Source organism: Coptis chinensis, chromosome 8 (genome assembly GCF_015680905.1).
Source record: "Coptis chinensis isolate HL-2020 chromosome 8, ASM1568090v1, whole genome shotgun sequence".
NCBI lineage: Eukaryota > Viridiplantae > Streptophyta > Magnoliopsida > Ranunculales > Ranunculaceae > Coptis > Coptis chinensis.
In genome coordinates this window covers 47,189,008-47,208,692 of record NC_141463.1, presented here as the reverse complement: position 1 = coordinate 47,208,692, position 19,685 = coordinate 47,189,008, and the positions used below count along the sequence as shown (strand labels likewise).

General features: G+C 37.3%; 2 protein-coding genes across 3 annotated transcripts; both read left to right on the top strand.

Annotated features, from left to right (window-relative positions):
* Positions 1-181: 181 nt before the first annotated feature.
* Positions 182-4,012, top strand: CDL1 (Protein kinase superfamily protein). Its single transcript, XM_086580254.1, has 5 exons — positions 182-409; positions 921-1,093; positions 1,315-1,504; positions 1,653-2,044; positions 3,415-4,012. The coding sequence occupies exons 1-5, from the start codon at positions 298-300 to the stop codon at positions 3,712-3,714; spliced, it is 1,167 nt and encodes a 388-aa protein (XP_086436380.1). The 5' UTR covers positions 182-297; the 3' UTR covers positions 3,715-4,012.
* A 333-nt stretch (positions 4,013-4,345) lies between these two features.
* On the top strand, positions 4,346-18,957 carry LOC147481703 (uncharacterized). 2 transcript variants are annotated; one of them, XM_086580253.1, is made up of 17 exons: positions 4,346-4,642; positions 4,718-4,787; positions 4,863-5,363; positions 5,450-5,635; positions 5,747-5,860; positions 6,134-6,192; positions 6,920-6,986; positions 7,075-7,126; positions 7,222-7,314; positions 7,504-7,587; positions 7,711-8,108; positions 8,656-8,717; positions 12,212-12,281; positions 14,093-14,173; positions 14,278-14,379; positions 17,505-17,629; positions 18,402-18,957. In XM_086580253.1, the coding sequence occupies exons 1-17, from the start codon at positions 4,587-4,589 to the stop codon at positions 18,424-18,426; spliced, it is 2,145 nt and encodes a 714-aa protein (XP_086436379.1). In that variant the 5' UTR covers positions 4,346-4,586; the 3' UTR covers positions 18,427-18,957. The 2 variants fall into 2 exon arrangements, 1 of the variants encoding a protein (XP_086436379.1); XR_015205841.1 differs by having other exon boundaries at positions 4,448-4,642; positions 17,505-17,769; positions 18,346-18,957.
* Positions 18,958-19,685: the final 728 nt, after the last annotated feature.

The following is a 19,685-nucleotide window of genomic DNA, read 5'->3' as shown; positions in this document are numbered from 1 at the left end:
TATTAATATATATATATTATTTATTTAAGTAAATTTTAGGCTTTTGAGTCATTAGCTATCTATGTAGTAAGTCCAGTCCGGCCAAATCGCTAGTATATAAAAAGCAACTCAGAACATACCAAGTCATTGTTTTAGTAAGTACCCTAAAATATAAATAAAACTGCAATATATATATATTCTTTCTCCTATTATTTTGCGCTGACAACACTCTCTGTCCTCTCTGTCTTTGTCTTTGCTTTGCTGTCTCTCTTCGAAAAAATTTCAGTCTTTGGCAAAAACACAAAACATAAAAAAAGCATGGGCTGGTTTCCTTGCCATGGAAATTCACAAAACAAAAACAACAAGAAGGAGAAGAATCATAAATCTAAACACACAAACTCCATCGATCAGATCCAACCCTCTCCTTCAGGTAAAAGAAAAACTCTTTTTTTTTGGCCCATTGTTTTTTTTTTATTGCTGAAAAACAGCTGACGGGATTAATTTTTTATTATGTTTTTTTTTTCTTTTGCATTGTTGGTATTAGAAAAGAAATCTCTTTTGTTATGATTATTTATTAAAAATGATTTTATTTTTAAAAGTGTTTATGAATATTGTGTTATATTGGTTTGCCCCTGCATGATTGGAGTGTATTTCTATGAGTTCAAATTTAAGGTTTTTTTTTCGTTGTTTTGAGGTGTATACTCAGTAGTGTGTTTTTGTTTTGTATTGCATATGATTGCAAAAATCCAAGTTTATTTTCTGTTTTTGGTGTTGGCTTTGTCTTTTTCATGTTTCTGTGTATTTTGTTTTCTATCATGACACCAGCTCTTTTAACTCCTTTTTTATTATTTTTTCTGTTAAATAAAATTATGTATTTTTATTTCGGTTGCATTTCCAAGTTATTTAAAATGTTTTACTATTTCTTTTTTTGATATTTGCAGAAAAAGTGAAAGTAAATCCGAAAAAGGAGGCATCAAATGACGGTTCATCCAATGCACAGACATTTATGTTTGGTGACTTGGCAGCTGCAACAAAAAATTTCAGGGGAGATTGTCTATTGGGGGAGGGAGGTTTTGGAAGGGTTTATAGAGGGTATTTGGAAAGTATTAATCAGGTATATCATGATTCTTTTTTCTCAATTTTAATGTCGTTTCTCCTTTATATTGCTTTTCCACCACTGTGACACTGTGTCATATGGTTAGTGTTAAAAGAACGTGGAGATTTGTTGGAAACGTGGCTTTTAATGGATTTAGTACTCTAGTATCATGTTTTCACAAATTCTATCTTATATCCTGGTGGATGAATTGTAAAACTGTACTACTTTGTTTCTTGTAGGTTGTGGCTATCAAGCAGCTTGATCGTAATGGCTCACAAGGTAACAGGGAATTCCTTGTTGAAGTACTGATGTTAAATTTACTTCACCACCCCAACCTGGTGAATCTACTTGGATATTGTGCTGATGGAGATCAGAGACTTTTAGTTTATGAGTACATGCCTTTAGGATCTCTAGAGGACCATCTACATTGTGAGTACTCTTTATTTAACTCTGGATTTCTTGTTTATTGTAATTATTTTGTTTGTTTCTTATGTTTTATTTTTCTCAAGAGTTTAGCTATTATATTTACCTTTTGCGTACAGTTACATAATTGATTGTCTCATTCTTATTTATGCAGACCTTCCACCAGACAAGAAAGGACTTGACTGGAACATGAGAATGAAAATAGCGGCTGGTGCAGCAAAGGGCTTGGAATATTTGCACGACAAGGCAAGCCCGCCTGTTATCTATCGCGATTTGAAATGCTCAAATATATTGCTTGGAGAAGGCTATCATCCTAAGCTGTCTGACTTTGGCTTGGCCAAACTGGGTCCTGTTGGCGATAACACCCACGTCTCAACCAGGGTGATGGGCACATATGGCTACTGTGCTCCGGAGTATGCAATGACTGGTCAGCTGACATTAAAATCAGATGTTTATAGCTTTGGCGTTGTTCTCTTGGAACTCTTAACAGGCAGGAAAGCAATAGACAATTCAAGAGCTTCTGGGGAGCACAATCTAGTAGCATGGGTATGATTCTTTGTTTGCTCGGTAAAAAGTAGTTTCATTCAGGGCCCAAAATATCGCCGAGATATCCGATATCTTGCCGATATATCTCGGTAAATTGGTACACCGATATCGATTTTTCCGAGATATATCCACCGAATATTGAACCCCTTTTTTTCCGAGATATATCGGAATTTCCGATATGAAAGTTTATATCGCCGAGATAATCGATATTTTCGAGATAATCGATATATATCGGTTGACTTTTTGACCAATTGTTAATAATTTAATATTGAAATTTCCGAAAATATCCTATATATCCTATATCAGTTAGAGATCCGAGATATATCGGTGAGATATCCGATATTTTAGAAACTTTGGAAAATATTGGGCATTAAGAAAGAAATTGTATGCTGAAAAAAGCCTACAGTTACAACAGAAAAAACAAAAACAAAAACTAAAAAAATCCATGTAAATCATTGAGTCTTCTTATTATGATTGAATGAGTGGCCGGTATGAGGCATTATCTTAAAACCACAAAGATGGACTGGAGAACTGCCTCAGGCTTGTGCAATGTAAATTATCAAATATTTAGGTTATCAAAATGGGTAGCCGTGTCAGGCATAATCCTAAATTCACAAAGATGGACTGGAGAACCGTGAGGCATGTGAAATGCAAATATTAGAGTTTTAGGTTATCAAAATGGGTCCAATATTGGAGTTCTAAAATTCCCTCAGTTCTTCCTACTGCCCATTGATAGTGTGTGTTCCCAGACTGCCCTCAGTGATAAAGTTAAATGTATACCATATATTCCATTATTTGTTAGTTCTAACAATCAGTGAAAGCTTGCAGTGTCCTTGCTTTCCTTATCACAGTGTTTGGTCAATTGATTTTATGATCATCCAAAGTTACTGCTGACCTATGGTCTGTGTATAGGATACATGAGTTGTTGAACTACTTTTGTTTAAGTAGGTACCATTTGGTTTGAATGAGGTGTTCAGATCTTCTTGCCTCCTCTAGTATTCTTAGTAAGAGATTACCAACTTTTCTTTATCACACCATACCAACACTAATTTGGCATGCACTGCTATTAGTGTAGGGAGTCAAACTAATCATCTGTTTGACAAACTGTGACAGCTCTTCAACATCTGTCAGTCATATAGGCCCCTTGTTTTTTAAATTTCAAAGATTGAAGTATAAAAGAAATACTGTATTGGGGTAGATACGAGAATACCATAGACAAAATAAGCTGTGAAGTCCAATTAAAGCAAGACCGTTTTTCCAGTTGTTTATATGATGAATTATTCTAAACTAGCATTTCATTTTATATTTATTGCAAAACTAAAAATAAGAAGTAGATGGTTTGAACAAAAGCTCTTGGTTTGCCACTGCAGGCGCGTCCGTTGTTCAAAGATCGGAGGAAGTTCTCACAAATGGTCGATCCATTGCTTCAGGGCCAATATCCTGGAAGGGGTTTGTACCAAGCACTTGCCATTGCAGCAATGTGTGTTCAGGAGCAACCTACCATGCGGCCCCTCATAGCAGATGTTGTCACAGCTCTGTCTTACCTCGCTTCACAAATTTACAACCCTGAAACTCAGCCTGTCCAAAGCTCTCGTGTGCTGTCCACACCTCGGTCAAGAAGGGACTCTGACAAGCATCTCAACAATGGTAATGGGCCTGACAGAAACTAGTACAAAGGAATTAACTGAGAGAGCCCAACTTTGATGAAGATGATGGGACATTTCTCATGATCTGAAGAGTGGGCTACTCTCAACCATGGATAGTGAGGAGTGGCCACCTCTCTCCAATGGGCCCTATTGCGATTGTTTTGATGAGATTGGTCTCTTATTTTGTCACTGATCACAGTTTTGGTTGGACATACTGTGGCTATTTTGTTAACAAATTTTGTATCCATCTTGTAACAGCACCAGCCACTCCAATCTGTTGAAGTTACACTAACAATTTTTGCGTTATGATTTTTCTCTGTTCTTTCCTGGGTGTACGACAGCTTGAGCCCTTGTAGTAATGTCGATGCGTTTCTTTTTATCACAAAATTCAGAGACGTAGGAGGGTATGTTCAGACTTCAGAATAGTGCAAATGGACTTGGTTTTTGGCAAGACAACAATACCCATCAATTAATCCAATTTTACCAGATAAAGCAAGCGAAATAATGGACTCAATAAATAATGATGATGATTGATAAGTGTCCAAAAGCAAGAATTGAAAGGTGTTTTTTTAGGCGTGGGGTCAGGGGAATTGAGTACGTGTCGGTCATGTCATGTGACATGCACAAGGAAAATAGTCAACAGAGAACGTCAATTGACAGTCAATCGAGTGACGGTAGAATGTAGCAAAGGGGCGCTAATAATAATATAGAAAAGGTAAATCACATATACGCACGTGAAATAGAGGGAAGATTCAGTTGTTGCATTTGCATAATTGAGAGAGAGAGAGAAAGAGCTTCTTGGTACGGACCGTCAAACTGAAATCTCGCTCTGATCTTTGAATTTTAAGATCAGGTCAACTAATAATCCGTTCAGATTAAACGCTGGCGGCGAATAGATGACCAACCACAACAACAAAGACCATAGCACAACATTCGAGCAGCACCACAACAGGTACACATAACAATTAAATTCAGTTACCATAACAACAATTGTTTACTACTACTACTGAGTAGTATTTGTGAACAGAGATGCATATGGGTTCGCTTTGAGACCGCAACATTTGCAGAGGTATCGAGAGTATGCTACAATTTACAAGGTGATTGATTAATTAATCAGTCATAATTATGTTTTTTTTTATTTAGTGGGTTTTAAAAGAAAATATTGTTTTTAGGAGGAAGAGGAGGAGAGATCAGAAAAATGGAAGGACTTTTTGGAGAGGCTGGCCGAGTCTGGTCAGATGCCTGTGAATGAGTTATCAACAGAAGGAGTTAATAACTGCGAGCTTGATTCCAATGGTTCGAATGGTATTGCTTCAGTTGCAGAGGATACAAAGACGGGTCATAAGATCCAAATTTGGGCTAACATTAGGCCGTCCCTTGATCTCGTTGAACATATGATGAGATTCCGGGTTAAGCAGAGGAAGCTTCTGAGCAAGAATGTGCAAACTATTGGGAGTGAAAATCACCTCCCTGCGATTCTGGAATCGACGCCGGGAAGAGGGAATTCTGAAGAGGACTCTGAGGATGTGTTCTATGATGTGGAGAAAACAGATCCTGTTCAAGACGGTGCTTTGGTAGACAGTCAAGGGGTCTATTTGGAGTCTACGTCAGTTTCGCAAGAAGAGCTGGAGTGTCTTGTTCATGGGGGAGTACCAATGGCTCTAAGGGGAGAGGTGGGACTGACACTCTAAACTTTGTTTCTTGTATTCTCGTTGGCACAATGGATTCATGTCTTGTTCCTCCTTTTTTCTTTCCCCAGCTGTGGCAAGCCTTTGTCGGTGTACGGGATTGTCGCGTGGACACATATTATCAGGAACTATTGGCTTCTAATCAAAATGGCCGTTACGGTGAGAAGTGTGACAATTCAATATCTGAAACTACAAATTGCGAGTCATCTACAGAGCCTGGACAGACATCTGAAAAGTGGAAAGGGCAGATTGAGAAGGTCCATAGAGGCATCGACTTTGAATGTTTCAGTTCACCTTTTCCAGTTGGTAGGTTCTGCCTGGTGTACTGTATTACACCGTTAAAGTTTCAATTTACTTCTTTTTTGCAGGATCTGCCTCGAACTTTCCCTGGCCATCCTGCCCTTGACGAGGACGGTAGGAATGCCTTGAGGCGTTTACTTACAGCTTATGCGCGGCATAATCCTTCTGTTGGCTACTGCCAGGTATTGGGTTTCAAAGTTTTTTGACATTGATTTGCTTTTTGGTTTCAAACCCGGGTACATACATATTTTAGTCCAAACCATGGATTATTATATTATCAGGAACGTGCCTGGATTTGATTGGTGTTTATCTTTAGTTGGGAATCAGTTATCATCCTTAGCCTACTTTCTTGTTGATACATATGCTTCATTAGTCTAAGCAATAAAAAGTTTTTCTTTTGTTATCCTTGACTTCAGATATTGATACACCAGTCATTTTCTTTCATTCTAGTGCAGGCCATGAATTTCTTTGCTGGGTTATTATTACTTCTGATGCCTGAGGAAAATGCATTTTGGTAGGTCTGAAGTTTATATTATCGTATCCCTTTTCACATTGTCCCTTTTCAGTGGGTTATTATTAAGGCTTGCGGGAGTTTATTCTATGACTGAGAAACCACAGGTTCATCTTAGGAAGGATCATTCTTAGATAGGGAAGCAAATCATGACTAGAAAGTAGAAGAATGAGAGAGCATTCCAATCACTACTTTCCTGAGATCTCATTGTGGTATCAGTATTGAGTATTCTCTCATATGTGTTAGGCTTGATGCCTATTGATCTGGTACTCATTGTGCAATCTACATCTTGGGGAGGCTTTGTTGATTTAAACTTCTTTCAATAAAACAGGCCGGGGCCTTTAACCCCAACAACTTTTTCATACACAAAAAAAAAAGGTTTTTGTTTCACATTATCTTTTTTCAGTAAGCACAAATATTTAAATATGTTGCATGGACACACCATATATTAAAAACAATCCATGTTGGACATATGTGGACACACCGGTGTCGGACATAAAAATCTATGTGATATACCTCAATTTCCGGTCTTTTTCCACGTCGGACACTTCGCATCCGTGTTAGATTTGGACACATGTATCCGTGTCAATGTAACTTAAATCTTAATATAATCATGAGGGCTATGTACAACTAATGAAATTGAACACAAAACATATTTTATCTCTAATACTGAATTTTTGATTGGATGGAGAGTATCTGAGAACCCTGAATTTTACTGAAAAATATTCAGGGCTTTGCTGGGTATTATGGATGACTACTTTGATGGCTACTACTCAGAGGAAATGATAGAATCTCAGGTAAAACCCTGTTGTCACCTATGCATGTGGAATCAATAAATTGGAGGGAACTGCTTACCCTATGATTGCACCTGTTTCTTTTCCATAGGTGGATCAACTTGTTTTTGAGGAGCTGGTCTATGAGAGATTTCCAACGTTAGGTTTGTCTTTGATTACTGACTGTCCAATAATTTATGCCATTGTATATGATATGTGGCAGGTTGCAGTATTTTACTAATTTTATGTGTTAGTGCAGTTAATCATCTGGAGTACCTGGGAGTTCAGGTGGCATGGGTTACTGGACCGTGGTTCCTTTCAATTTTTGTGAATGTGCTTCCTTGGGAAACTGGTCAGGTTCTATTCTGTATCCTATTGCAGTTCCTGTAAATTTTGCTGGCAGTTGTTCATCTTAATGATAACTTTGCACTTAAATATAATTTTAGGTAGGGGTGGGATTATTTTGTCTGGGAGGGGGATTTGTATTGTTATAGACTTATAGCACATCCAGCTACTGATGTGTTTGTTTCTTTGGCTCCAGTTCTCCGGGTTTGGGATGTGCTACTATTTGAAGGAAATCGTGTCATGTTATTTCGGACGGCGCTTGCTTTAATGGAGTTATATGGTATTGAACCTCAGTGATATTTTCTGCCATAATTGCATATTTTGTTATAGAAAAGCATAGCAACTATGGTTTCATGCTGTGTAATTGCTCTTTCTCAGGTTAATCCTATTTATTGCGATGTAGGTCCTGCATTGAATACAACAAAAGATGCTGGAGATGCAGTAACGTTAATGCAGTCCCTTGCTAGCTCAACATTTGACAGCAGCCAACTTGTGTTAACTGCTTGCATGGGCTACCAGGCTGTAAATGAGGCTAGATTAGTGAACTTGAGAAATAAGCACCGATCATCCGTAATAGCTGCAACTGAGGAACGGTCAAAAGGGCTTCGTGTTTGGAGAGATTCTCAGAATCTCGCATCTAAGCTGTACAGTTTCAAGCATGACCCTGGATCAGTATTAAAAGGAACAAGTCCAACAGGACATGATGACACGCCAAAATATGGCGAAATATCTCTATTAGAGTCTAACTCACCAGATCTGTTCAGCGCTGATATAGATTTGGGTCCAGATCTTCAGGAGCAGGTAATGGTTCTGAGGAAATCCTCTTTCCTGAATTTGGATTCCTTAATACAGTAAGTGTCGACAAAATACTTGAAATATAAGCAAGACCAGTTTATTGGGGTTTAGATGATTCAAAAATCCTTTGAAATTCAAAAGTACTTTGTTGTAGGATCTCAACGTGATAAAACGTTTGTCTTGTCATTACCAAAAGAAAAGTTGAATGAAAAACCTGCTGATTGAAAAATTGTCCGATATTTTGATTTTTTTTTTTTGATTGGCAAACCTGTTTTAAATGAGATCAGTAACTCTTTGATGCTGGCGGGGTTCGAGCCCCAGACCTCTGGTATCATCACCCAAAGGTTTTTACTGACTTTGCTAGTCGGCACCTGCTTTGAAAATATGTTTAGCTCAAAGTATATCATGAGTTCCTTATTAGGTCTCAAAACTTTTCTAAGCCTCTCATTGGTTTCTTCTTTGAATTTTCTTCAAGGAAAATTCTCGTGCGCTCACTCCTATATAATTGGAAGTCTCACCGATGGTTCTAACAGTGGAACAATATTATTTTCAGGTGACATGGCTGAAAGTTGAACTGTGCAGGTTGTTGGAGGATAAAAGATCTGCTATCCTCAGGTTGGTACATCTGTGGGTTGAATTGAAGCATGTCTTTTTTAATTTTTTTTTTCAATATTTGGGAGGATATTATATTGTCATATTTGTTGAGGGAAGAAAGTAGGGTAGGGTTCTATGTTACTTTACTATTCTTTTTACTGTATCTTGGTGATAGGAGCTCTCAAGTTTCATCTTGTTGTTTGTTTTATCGTTGCAAATTGTTGTGAGGAGCGATCTTCTTGGTGTAGGGATCATCTGCACCACAGAAATCAGCCATTAACACTTACGTAGGTGAACATCTGAATAGGGATGTGTGTATGTGTATTTGCGTATGTAGTTATACTTATGGAGACCGGTGGCTATTCCACTCGTGATATTCATGACATTGTCATCTAGCTGATAAAGTATATCAGTGTGGAGAAAACCGGACTGGTGGTTGAACTGGGTTCAACCGGATTTAGCAACATTGTCGGTCCGGTTTCATGGAAATATATGGTTCACGGTTGAACTGATGGTCTAAGAAAAACCAACAGTTGGACCAACGAACCAGGCTGTCTGTGAACCGGTATAAACATGACCTCCAAGTTTCTTATTAGTTTTTTTTTAATAAACTTGTTAGTAAGTAGAACTGAAACCTAGCAGCCTCTATGAACTAATGCAAAGACCAAACAACTCTTTAATCCTACAGTTGTGATAGAAGATTTCCAGTTATTTTTTTATAGTGTATGATAGCAACTAAAATGTCATTCTTGTTGAAATTAATTAATACATTACATAATTTATATAAAACATATTAAAAAAATGCAAATCGGATTGTTCGGTTTGATTTTATTAATTCTGGGCTGATAGGGATTATATAGAGAGTTACATTGACTTATATAGTAACAAAATCAACTCTATTCTCAAATTGTATAGTCTAGAAAATAAGATATCCTACAGTATATATATTTTCAATACACCATGTATTGATATTATATTATTATTTGACAATATATGGATGATATTATCAAATATCCACCTTTCCATTCTTGCCAAAGCCATAGCAATGATTCGATACTCCTCATATCATCATATACTTTATCACTAGCTTCTTTTGATTGGTTCAACATACGTATAGAACACCTGTTATCTGGGGATCTGTATCTGGCATCATAGTTTGAAGTCTTGTCAGTGAGAAAATGAGTCATGAGCTGTGTTGCATGGGTATGGGACGGAGTGTCTGGTTTGGACACGGGTACAACGATTTGGACACGGCGAGATCTGAGAATTAGGGTCTGTTTTGCTTGTGTCCGTGTGTCCGTGTCCATGTCCGCAGGACACGGGTACGCAATACAGAGGAAATTAGGGCGTACCCATGCAACAGAGGTCATGAGCCAAGCAAGTGTAATCTCAAAGAAATTAGGGGAATTTAAGGTTAAATGGCACAGCTTCTTTGTTCATGATGGAGAATGAGACTGATTTTTGGCACAATTCAGTTACTGGCAGGCTGATTTTTAATAGAGATCAGTTACTGGCAGGCTGATTTTTAATAGAGATCAGTTACTGGCAGTTATTATTAAATTGTTGTATTTATCTACTTGTAAAATGGTCTATAATAGGTTGCCAAATGTCTCCAGTCAGTTATTTCTGTGAATTAGTGTATAATCTGAATAAAGACACTCATTGTATTGGAGTTACGCTATTATCAGTAAAGTACCAGAAAGTTCCCAAAGGGATGCAGAGTGTGGAGCATCTTACCTTTTGCTATCATGTGGGCTTTGTGGCTGGAAAGGAACAGGAGACATTTTGATGGATGTGCGATGACCATGGCACAAATGATTGTACCAGTCAAGGGATTCATTTTTCTCTGGCCAAAGTTTTGGGAGGAGTGGACAGATACTTCTTTTGGGGATATTATGTTCAGATGGAGTTCCTTGGTTGGCCATGCATGATTGCATCCCTTTGTTTTAGTTTTCTCTAGTAGTTGTAGTTTTATTTTTTCTAGTATTGATATTGTATCTGTTTTCCCTTTGTTGTACTTGTATCTGAGTGGGATATCTCATCCTACAAAATTGACTTATTGACTTGTGGATTATATATATGGCCACATCACATTTTACCGATAAAAAAAAAAAATTGTTATTGATGTTTTCAAGGCTAATCCTTGTGGATTCAAGGGGTGATCTTCAATTTAACATTTCTGCTACGCTAGTTCACCTGGCAAAGCAGTAGTGCACAGTGATTTGGTATTGGTAGGTTCCCTTCTATACGGATGAGTACCTTTTCCCAAGATAGAGTCCAGACATATTCTTCTATTTCCACAAGCCTCTCATTCTACATAGAGTTTGCTGCTTACAAGTTACAACCCAAGAAACTAGGTGTAAGCAATGAAACACGACAGGTCTTCACTCCATCTAAGCAGTCCATTGCCTCCACTTGGCATAAAATTCATCTCTTTGAAGACTCGCTTTCGCTTTGGTCCACCTAAGCAGCCATTAACATCACCAACCGTGAAGGTTGAAGGTTAATTACCCATGGAGCCATAACCAGCTCTAGAGAAACCAAACCCAAAGGATAATATTACTGCCCTGTAGGGTTTAATCGAGTGAGCGAAGCGAACGATTTTGGGAGAAGGGGGGCTATGCGAGACAAAAACCAACTTGGTTGGTTTCTGTCTGTCTGTCTGTCCTCATCTTCTCTCTTATTTTTTTTTAGCCCAAATACCTTTCTCCTTCGCCCACCTTTCTCTCTCTCTCCCGCATCACCCAACTCTCCCTCCGCCGCAGCTCCGTTCACTCTCCACTGCCACGCAGTATACTAGTTATATACAGAGTCAAACACTTTCATAGCTGACGTAGGAGAGTTCAAAGCCGCAACCTTCCACATGAACGGAAGGGTGATCAACCTTTAACCCAATAGCTCATATGCAATGAGGAACACAATATGTCAACTCTTAAGTCTTAACACTACTTTTTGTTTTGAAAAAATTATTGACATGAGTACTGAACTATAGTGGATTTTACATTATTACGAGTATTGTATTATTTTTTTTGCAAAATAGGGTACCGTATATTTCAAATATTGTTAATATGGGTACTCATTATGTACGCTGTTAAGTATTTATACGTATTTGATGATTTGGCAAACGGAGTCAACTAATTTCAAATTTTGACCGTTCTACAATTATGAAGCAAACACATTTTGACCGTTGCAAAATTAGTTGACTCCGTTTGCCAAATCATCAAATACGTATAAATACTTAACAGCGTACATAACCAGTACCCATATTAGCAATATTTGAAATATACGGTATCCTATTTTGCAAAAAAAAAAATACAGTACCCATAATGTAAAATCCACTATAGTTCAGTACCCATGTCAATAATTTTTTCTTTTGTTTTTCAACTTTTTTTTGTTTTGTCTGTTCTGTTTATTTCCTTCAGGTTTTTTATCAGCATATATTAGACATAATTTCACATCATAATTGCTTTTTTGAAGCATACTTTAACTGATATAGTGATTCATGTTATATCCAGAGCCGAGGAGCTGGAGACAGCACTGATGGAGATGGTCAAACAAGATAATAGGCGTCAACTGTGTGCAAGGGTATGTCTCAGCATCGTTAACAAACTTTTGTATGGAAGTTCTGCTTATGTTGTAATTTCTTGAAAATGCCCTCCGTTGGTTTTAAACTTCAAGAGGAAATACATTTTAAGTCTCTACTTGTGGCAAATTGGTGATTTGCTAATCATTTACCTTTGTTTCTCCTGACATTTACATCTATTCACTTTCTGTTAACTTGTTTTGGTGTGATTACCTTACAAAGGAAATCATGTATCGTCCTTTGAAGCTTGGAAATAAATTTCTAGTTTCTTTTGAGTTGTACCAAGTCTAGAACTATTGGATTGCCCTTTTTTGCCTTTATAAGGGATACTATATTAACCTAATCAGAGACCGAGTATGTCAACCTCTAAAATGAGCAAGAGGCTAATTGTTAGTAACAAAAACCATTGCACCTCAATGAGAACTCCCTACAAGATCTTCAACTGGACTAAACTGAAAACAACGATAAAATCTGTTAGCGTTCTAGGAGGACATCTCTCGAGTGGCTACTAGGGCCGAAGGCAGCCACCGTTATCAAGATCTTCAACATTGACTCTTTATTGTCTTTGTCATCAATGGAAATGATGCTTTTGTAAAGAAACTGTGCCAATCACTGCTTTTTCCTAGGTTCATTGTTGTCTCGAGGACCTTGTCTCCCCTTTTCTCTTCTCTCCACCTCCATCTCTTTTGATTTGCTCGTACGGCTTCGAGCCCCACAACCATAAATAAAAAAAATTCCACACAAAATATGCAGAAGAGGGTTCTTGAGGTTATATGTAAGAGAAGACACAGATATATTAGAAGTGATTAAGACTTGAGCCTTTGTATGGTTTAAACTTGACCAGGCTCTTACTTTCATTGTTTGTCTTTTTAGTAATAACTTGGATAAATGGATAATATCGGTTTCAGAACAAATCTATCTGATATATATGAAACACATGTGTGGATGTGCCATCAAGCTATTATGAGCATATGAACTTTCTTATGTTCTCAACAAGTTCTGATGTGATACATTCTAGGTTTATGCATTACTAGGGATTTTTAGAATATTGTTTGATTGCTTTTTTGATGTTTTTTTTATAGGTTATTTTCAGGTTTATTTTTAATTCCGAAAATTAGGTATTTTCGTTTCTAAAAGTGAATTAGAAACTCTGTTGTGCGGGTACTTTAAATTTTTTGCTGTGTCGGCGTGTCGGACACGGCCGACACGCCCCACGGGCACACGACTCAGATGCTACACATACACTTCTAGATGAAGAGGTGGAGGATAATTTACCTTTTATGAGATATGGCCCAAAGAAACATAAAATGTTAGAATTGAAATCCCTTAACTACAAAATTTTACTTATCTTTTCTATAATCTTATCGTCTAATAGTTTTTGTAATAAAAAAATCAAAATTAAATTAAATATTAGCCATGTCCACGAATCTTATTTTTTATACCATGCCGTGTCCGAATCTCTACAACGGTGTCTAAATTGGACACTCGTACGCGTACCCATACAACACAAATTAAAAGGCTGGCTTCTAAATTCATTGGTTCTGTTAGCTTTAAAGTGAGTTGTAAGTGTTTTGCCATACTTGGTTGTTGATTAAAATTAAAATGTATGTGCGAAAGGTTTTCTCTCTTGTGTGTGTGTTTCATGTCGGGTTGTCGCACACAACCATAGTGGCTCACATGCAATTAGTTCGTGCTTCTTCGGCGCCACGTTCACATCTTTATTGCACACAAGTGCATAATAATGCTTGGTTGTCCTATTCTATACAATTCCTTTTGATAATGCTAATAAGTGATTAACATATTGTAATTACAGGTTGAGGCATTGGAGCTTGAGGTAGCTGAGCTACGACAGGCTCTTGCAGATAAGCAAGAACAAGAGCGTGCTATGCTTCAGGTCGATAGTTTGCTCCTAGTCTTTATCTGTTATTGCTATCTTTGCTTTCGAAGCTTATGATCCAAGTATCTGACTGACTGTGTTCACTCAAAATATTTCTATAGGTCTTGATGCGAGTAGAGGAAGAGCAAAAAGTTACAGAAGATGCTCGTAGACATGCTGAAGAAGATGCAACTTCTCAGAGACTTACTGCTCAGGCTCTTCAGGTTCCTTCCCTTGTACTCTTGTCCTTCCATACACTGTAGCATGTCGTGGTTGGACCATAAAATTTCGACATTTGTTTCCTTTTGTGGAGACTAATGAAAGTACTTAAACATCTGGTAAACCTGAGCCTTTTTATTACACCTATGGAAATTGCTAAAAGTGTAGCGGCTTGTCAGAGATTTTCTGCTCATGAGCTTCAGGTTCCATTTTTGTTATATATGTGAGCACGTTATAATGACAGTATAACTTTCATGATGAGGTTTGGAAAGGAAGTCAAACTCTTCTGCTCTTTCTAGAGGTAGTTAAAGTAATTATCTATTGCAGCTTGTTCTTGAAGAACGTGTAAAAACTTTAGCTGATAAAGTCCACTATATGTGAAAGAAAATTAATGTTTGTACACGTTTTTTGAAAGATGTGCAGTGCTTACATGAGCTCAAATGACTCGTTAAAGATATAACCTGCACTGTCTTTTGTTGATTGATGATAATTAACAACACATGAAATGTTAACTATTATCCTACGCATAGCAACAGAATGTTCATAGTTTTAGTTATAAAGAGGAGATTTTGGAATTTGTCAGATAAAGGAAATGATGTGCTGAACTAGTCACATTTTTTAATGAAGATGATATGTGTATTGTGTGACTTGTGATGCTAATTTATTTATGCGTCAGTACGTCACTATATATATGGTTATTAACTATTGTATTGTATCCTTATGTGTCCACTATTGTATTTAGCGTCAGTACGTCCCTAATGTATTTTTGAAGTATTGGTGCGTGGCCTTTCTGTCTACGTAAATATTTAGTTTTCGGTCCTTCTACCACTAGTGGACACATAAGGATAACTTGGAAATTTTTTTGGTGCAACAATAATCAAAGGTTGAGTTCAACGTATATTTCCCTTCTGGATTCCTCAACTTTGAGTCGCAGATTGTGTTTGACCTTTGGAGATGGAAAGGATACATATAGTAGTAGCATAGATCAGTTGGGAACAAGAAGACAAGCGTCAGCAGCTAGTTTGCAATAGCCTTTGGATGAAAATGCTCGGATTTTGACATGTATCCATTTATTTTTTGTAGTTTAAAAACTAATTGAAGTATTTATGAAATTTGAAGAGGTCAAAACACAATCAAAGCAGTTGACTCCTGGGATCGTGACCAAAAGCTAATAAATGATAAAAGCAGGACCAAGCGCGAATTATGCTATTTATAGTGGGTCCAAAACCTAAACATCCCTTTTTTATATTGATTTAATAATTAGTATATTCAAATTTCTCAACTCTTTCTTTCTTATGATTCTTTGTATTGGAAATATTTATTTTTGTTTAGGTGGGTATGCTTGAGTTTGCTCTTCATCTCCATTACTTTATATATCTGGAATCATACAACTTTAGTAGCTCTGACAGATATTAGCTCTATGTTATCTCTTCAGTTGCAACAATCTCACAAATTTTTCTTTACCAAAAAAAACCTCCCATGTACTTCACCAACTAAATTGGCAGGCACTTTCCGAATTTTCAGTCTTTTCCTTTGTTCGGCCGAATATCTGTAATGGAGTATTAGAGCTATTACCAAAGGATTATTGGATGGCAACATTGTTACTAAAATTGTAAGAGTACCTGCTTATTCACTATGACAGTTAGGTTACAGATCTTCACAGTAACTTCTCATTCTTCTTGGCCGTATATCCATTTGCAAGCAGGTGCCGACTAGCAAAGTCGGTAAAACCTTTGGGTGATGATACTAGAGGTCTGGGGCTCGAACCCCACCAGTATCAAAAAGTTACTGATCTCATTTAAAACAGGCTTGCCAACCAAAAAAGAAAAAAAAAAAATATCCATTTGCAAGTAATGTGGGAAAAACAAGCTATTGGGGCATTAGAATCGAACTGGGGACCTCTTACACCTAAAGTGAGAATCATACCACTAGAAGAATTTGCAAGTCACCTGCCTAGGGTCTATCTTCATTTTTTTTTTTTTTTTTTTTTTTTAAAAGTATTAACAATAATTATTTTAGACTTTCCAAATTTCCATATAAGCGAATTGGGAAAACCTCTATCCCACATAAAGTTGCTTTCTTTTGGTGGGGTGCTTGGCCGCCTGGGTAGTATTCAAACCATTGACAATTTGAATCGGAGGGGTATGAATATTCCCAATTTGTGCGTGTATTGCAAGAGGGTGGAAGATGTGGACCACCTCCTCAAATGTCCCATCACTTTCGGAATTTGGGTATTATTCCATGCATCTTTCAACATTGCTTGGGTGCCACCATCAAATATTAAGGAGGCCTTGGGCGAGAGTGTTATCACGGGTTCACTCTTTAACAAAGCCAAATGGCTAGTGGATCATCTGCCAAATGTCATTGTATGGACATTATGGAAAGAAAGGAGCATGAAGATTTTTGAACAAAAGGAAAGGGAGATGCATAAGTTGGTAAGGGAAATCAATGAACTACTATTTGATTGGGGACGTGCTACTCCATTGTTATATGTGTAAACTTGGTTGATTTCCTGTGTAATTGGGATGGGCTAGTGAGATGAGCGAGTTGTTGTAATTGCCTAATTGGGGATTTGGGGAGGTTGAGTGTGGTCAAGTAGCTCCTCGCTACTTAGACCAATTGAACATTGCAGCACTATTATCTTCCTATGAATACAAAGTGAATTTTATCGATCAAATAAAAAAAATTAGACTTTGCAAAGATGCAAGCGGGTGTTCATATTTTGTTAAGGCTGAAAAATAGTAGGGACTTTGTGTCGTATAGCGAGGACAACCCCTTCAGCTCTACCATCCATAGGGAAATATTTGTTTATTCTGATTATTTTAGTTTTTCTCTAAATCATTCTGTGGTTTCTGATTCCTCTACCCATTATCTATATTATTAATTTATAATTTATTCTGATGATAATTAAATCAGAAAAAAAAATTCTCTAAGTCTTCAGACCGTTTTTTATTCATAATCATTTTGTTGCAATTTCCTGAAATAGCTAGAATCAATAATATTTCATCTTTATTTGTTTCCTCTGACTTTAGGAGTAAATATCCTCATGTCTTAAATACTATTCTTATTTTTTATTTTATTTTATTATTTATTTTTGTTACCCCACCCCTTCACTTTAATCAATATGCAGAAAAAATATGAAGAGGCTATGTCTTTACTTGCTCAAATGGAGAATAGACTGGTGATGGCAGAATCAACACTGGAGGCTACCTTACAATACCAATCTGGTCAAGTTAAAGTACAACAATCTCGAAGGTAGTATATTCATTTTCTTTGTTTATGGATAAAAACTATCACCTAAAAAAGGAAGTCCAAGGCAGGCATGGGGAGCAACAGCCAGCCGTTGACCTGTTGTTTAACCAGTCCCTGAATAAAGTTGCACCATCTGAAATCGGGTTTGATCCCTTTCCTACCAAATTTTGTTATTAATATCAAGACTTTTGTTGTTCATTCGATCTCCAGACAAATTGTAAATGTCTTCACTTTGTGTATGATAATTGTCATAATGTCGTCTACATACTGGATAGGTCCCTAGCACGTCACCTTCCGGTAGGCACAGGTGAAAATTTAAGGTAGGATAGTATATAGAAATAGAGTCTCCTGTTTTATCTGGGTGTGGTGAAATTTGAAAGATATTCTGCATGGTCCAAGTTCAATACATGCTAATAAGGGCTTCGGAATGAAATCCTCATGTAACTACTTCCTGTTTCTCTACTGAAACAATTGAAGGGGAGGTTCTTGCTCTCGATCTACCCACACATAACACGGATCAGTATTATTATCTTTAAGCTGTCAGGTTTCTGTTTCTAAAACTATTCAATCAATCATTATAGAGTGGTTAGTGTAGGTAGTGCAATCCTGTAAAAGACAGATTCCAATGGGAAAGTGGGATTAATTGTTTGTCTACTTAGTTGTATTGTTTAGTCTTACTTTTATTGGCGTTCTCAGTTAGCTCCAACTGATTGTAATAGGGAAAACTAGATACTGTTGAGGAGCCAAAGCAGTGACAGTGAGATTCTTTGATCAGGTTTGAAGGCTGGCGATTCAGATGAAATATCGCGCTCAACAAACATTCACAGTACGAAGCCTTAGTCCAAATGGCGTGTCCATTAAACACAGAGTAACATTCCCAACGGACAATCACTTAGGCAACGAGACTTCGAAATTGACCTGCGTGCCCTGCTGAATGCCTGAATTGTCATTGTTAAACCAACCATGCCTACGGCTTCGGACTGAGTTGTATCACAGGAGATGATCTTCTGTGAGATACCAGGGTTACCGTCATCACCGACTTGGAAGAGAACCATAAACTTCATATCCTTATCTGTAATTTCTCTGACAGCGTAGACCGGAGTCATGATCATCCATTGTTTTTGTAACATGGGGAGTAAAGGGTAGAATTAAAACATTATGGCTAGAAATATGATTCCTCTTTATTCTTGCATATATTAGCCAATTTTCTTTTTGAAGGTAGTCACATGTAAATATAGTTTTCATTCGTTGAGTATTTGATTTTTGATATGTATCTCCTTCAGCTACTCCGTGTCCTTTTTAAGCCCTTATAAAGAATAACTCCAGAACAATGGCTCTAATGATGATAGTGAGAGTTACTTCATATATTCTGAAAACCCTTAGTTCCATGCAATATTATGTTTAGGAACAGCGTTGGTCTTCTAATCAGAGGTCAGACACTGAAGTTAATCTTGGCACCAAATGGAGGACGTGATTGAAAATCCCACTTGCTGGGCTTCTCATTGAGTTTTAAGGTTATCAGTTAGCAGTTATCACCTAATTCCTTCTTTCCAATGTCCCATCTAGACGAAAGAACCACCTGCTTAATATTTTTGCACTGTATCAGTCATGCTTCCAAAGCAGAATAATCTCAGCATTCTGAGCTTGAATATTTTCCCACTAGGAGCAAAATGGGAACAATGCATAAGCTCAATATGGGTATTTTAGATACAATCGCAATTCTTTATTTTTAGAACTTTCTACACATCTCCAAAACTATTTCGAATTTAAAGTAGCATCACGTCTTTTGAGTGGCTCAATGGAAGGTCCTTAACACCGGCTTTCAAGCAACAGGATAAAACCTTTCAGTCCTGGATCCCTCGTAATAGTTGGCTTAGTGGTAATCACGATCCAAAACCTTTGGGGAGAAAGATCAGTATACTTAATACGTGCAACTCTGATCACACGAAGAAGGGTTAGTTTGAGGTTGTCTAGATAAAAGAAGTGTTGCATGAAGTTCCTACGTTTCGACAACTAGTGCAGTTTTTCATTTTCCTTTTCTTTCCGCAGCAATGCTACT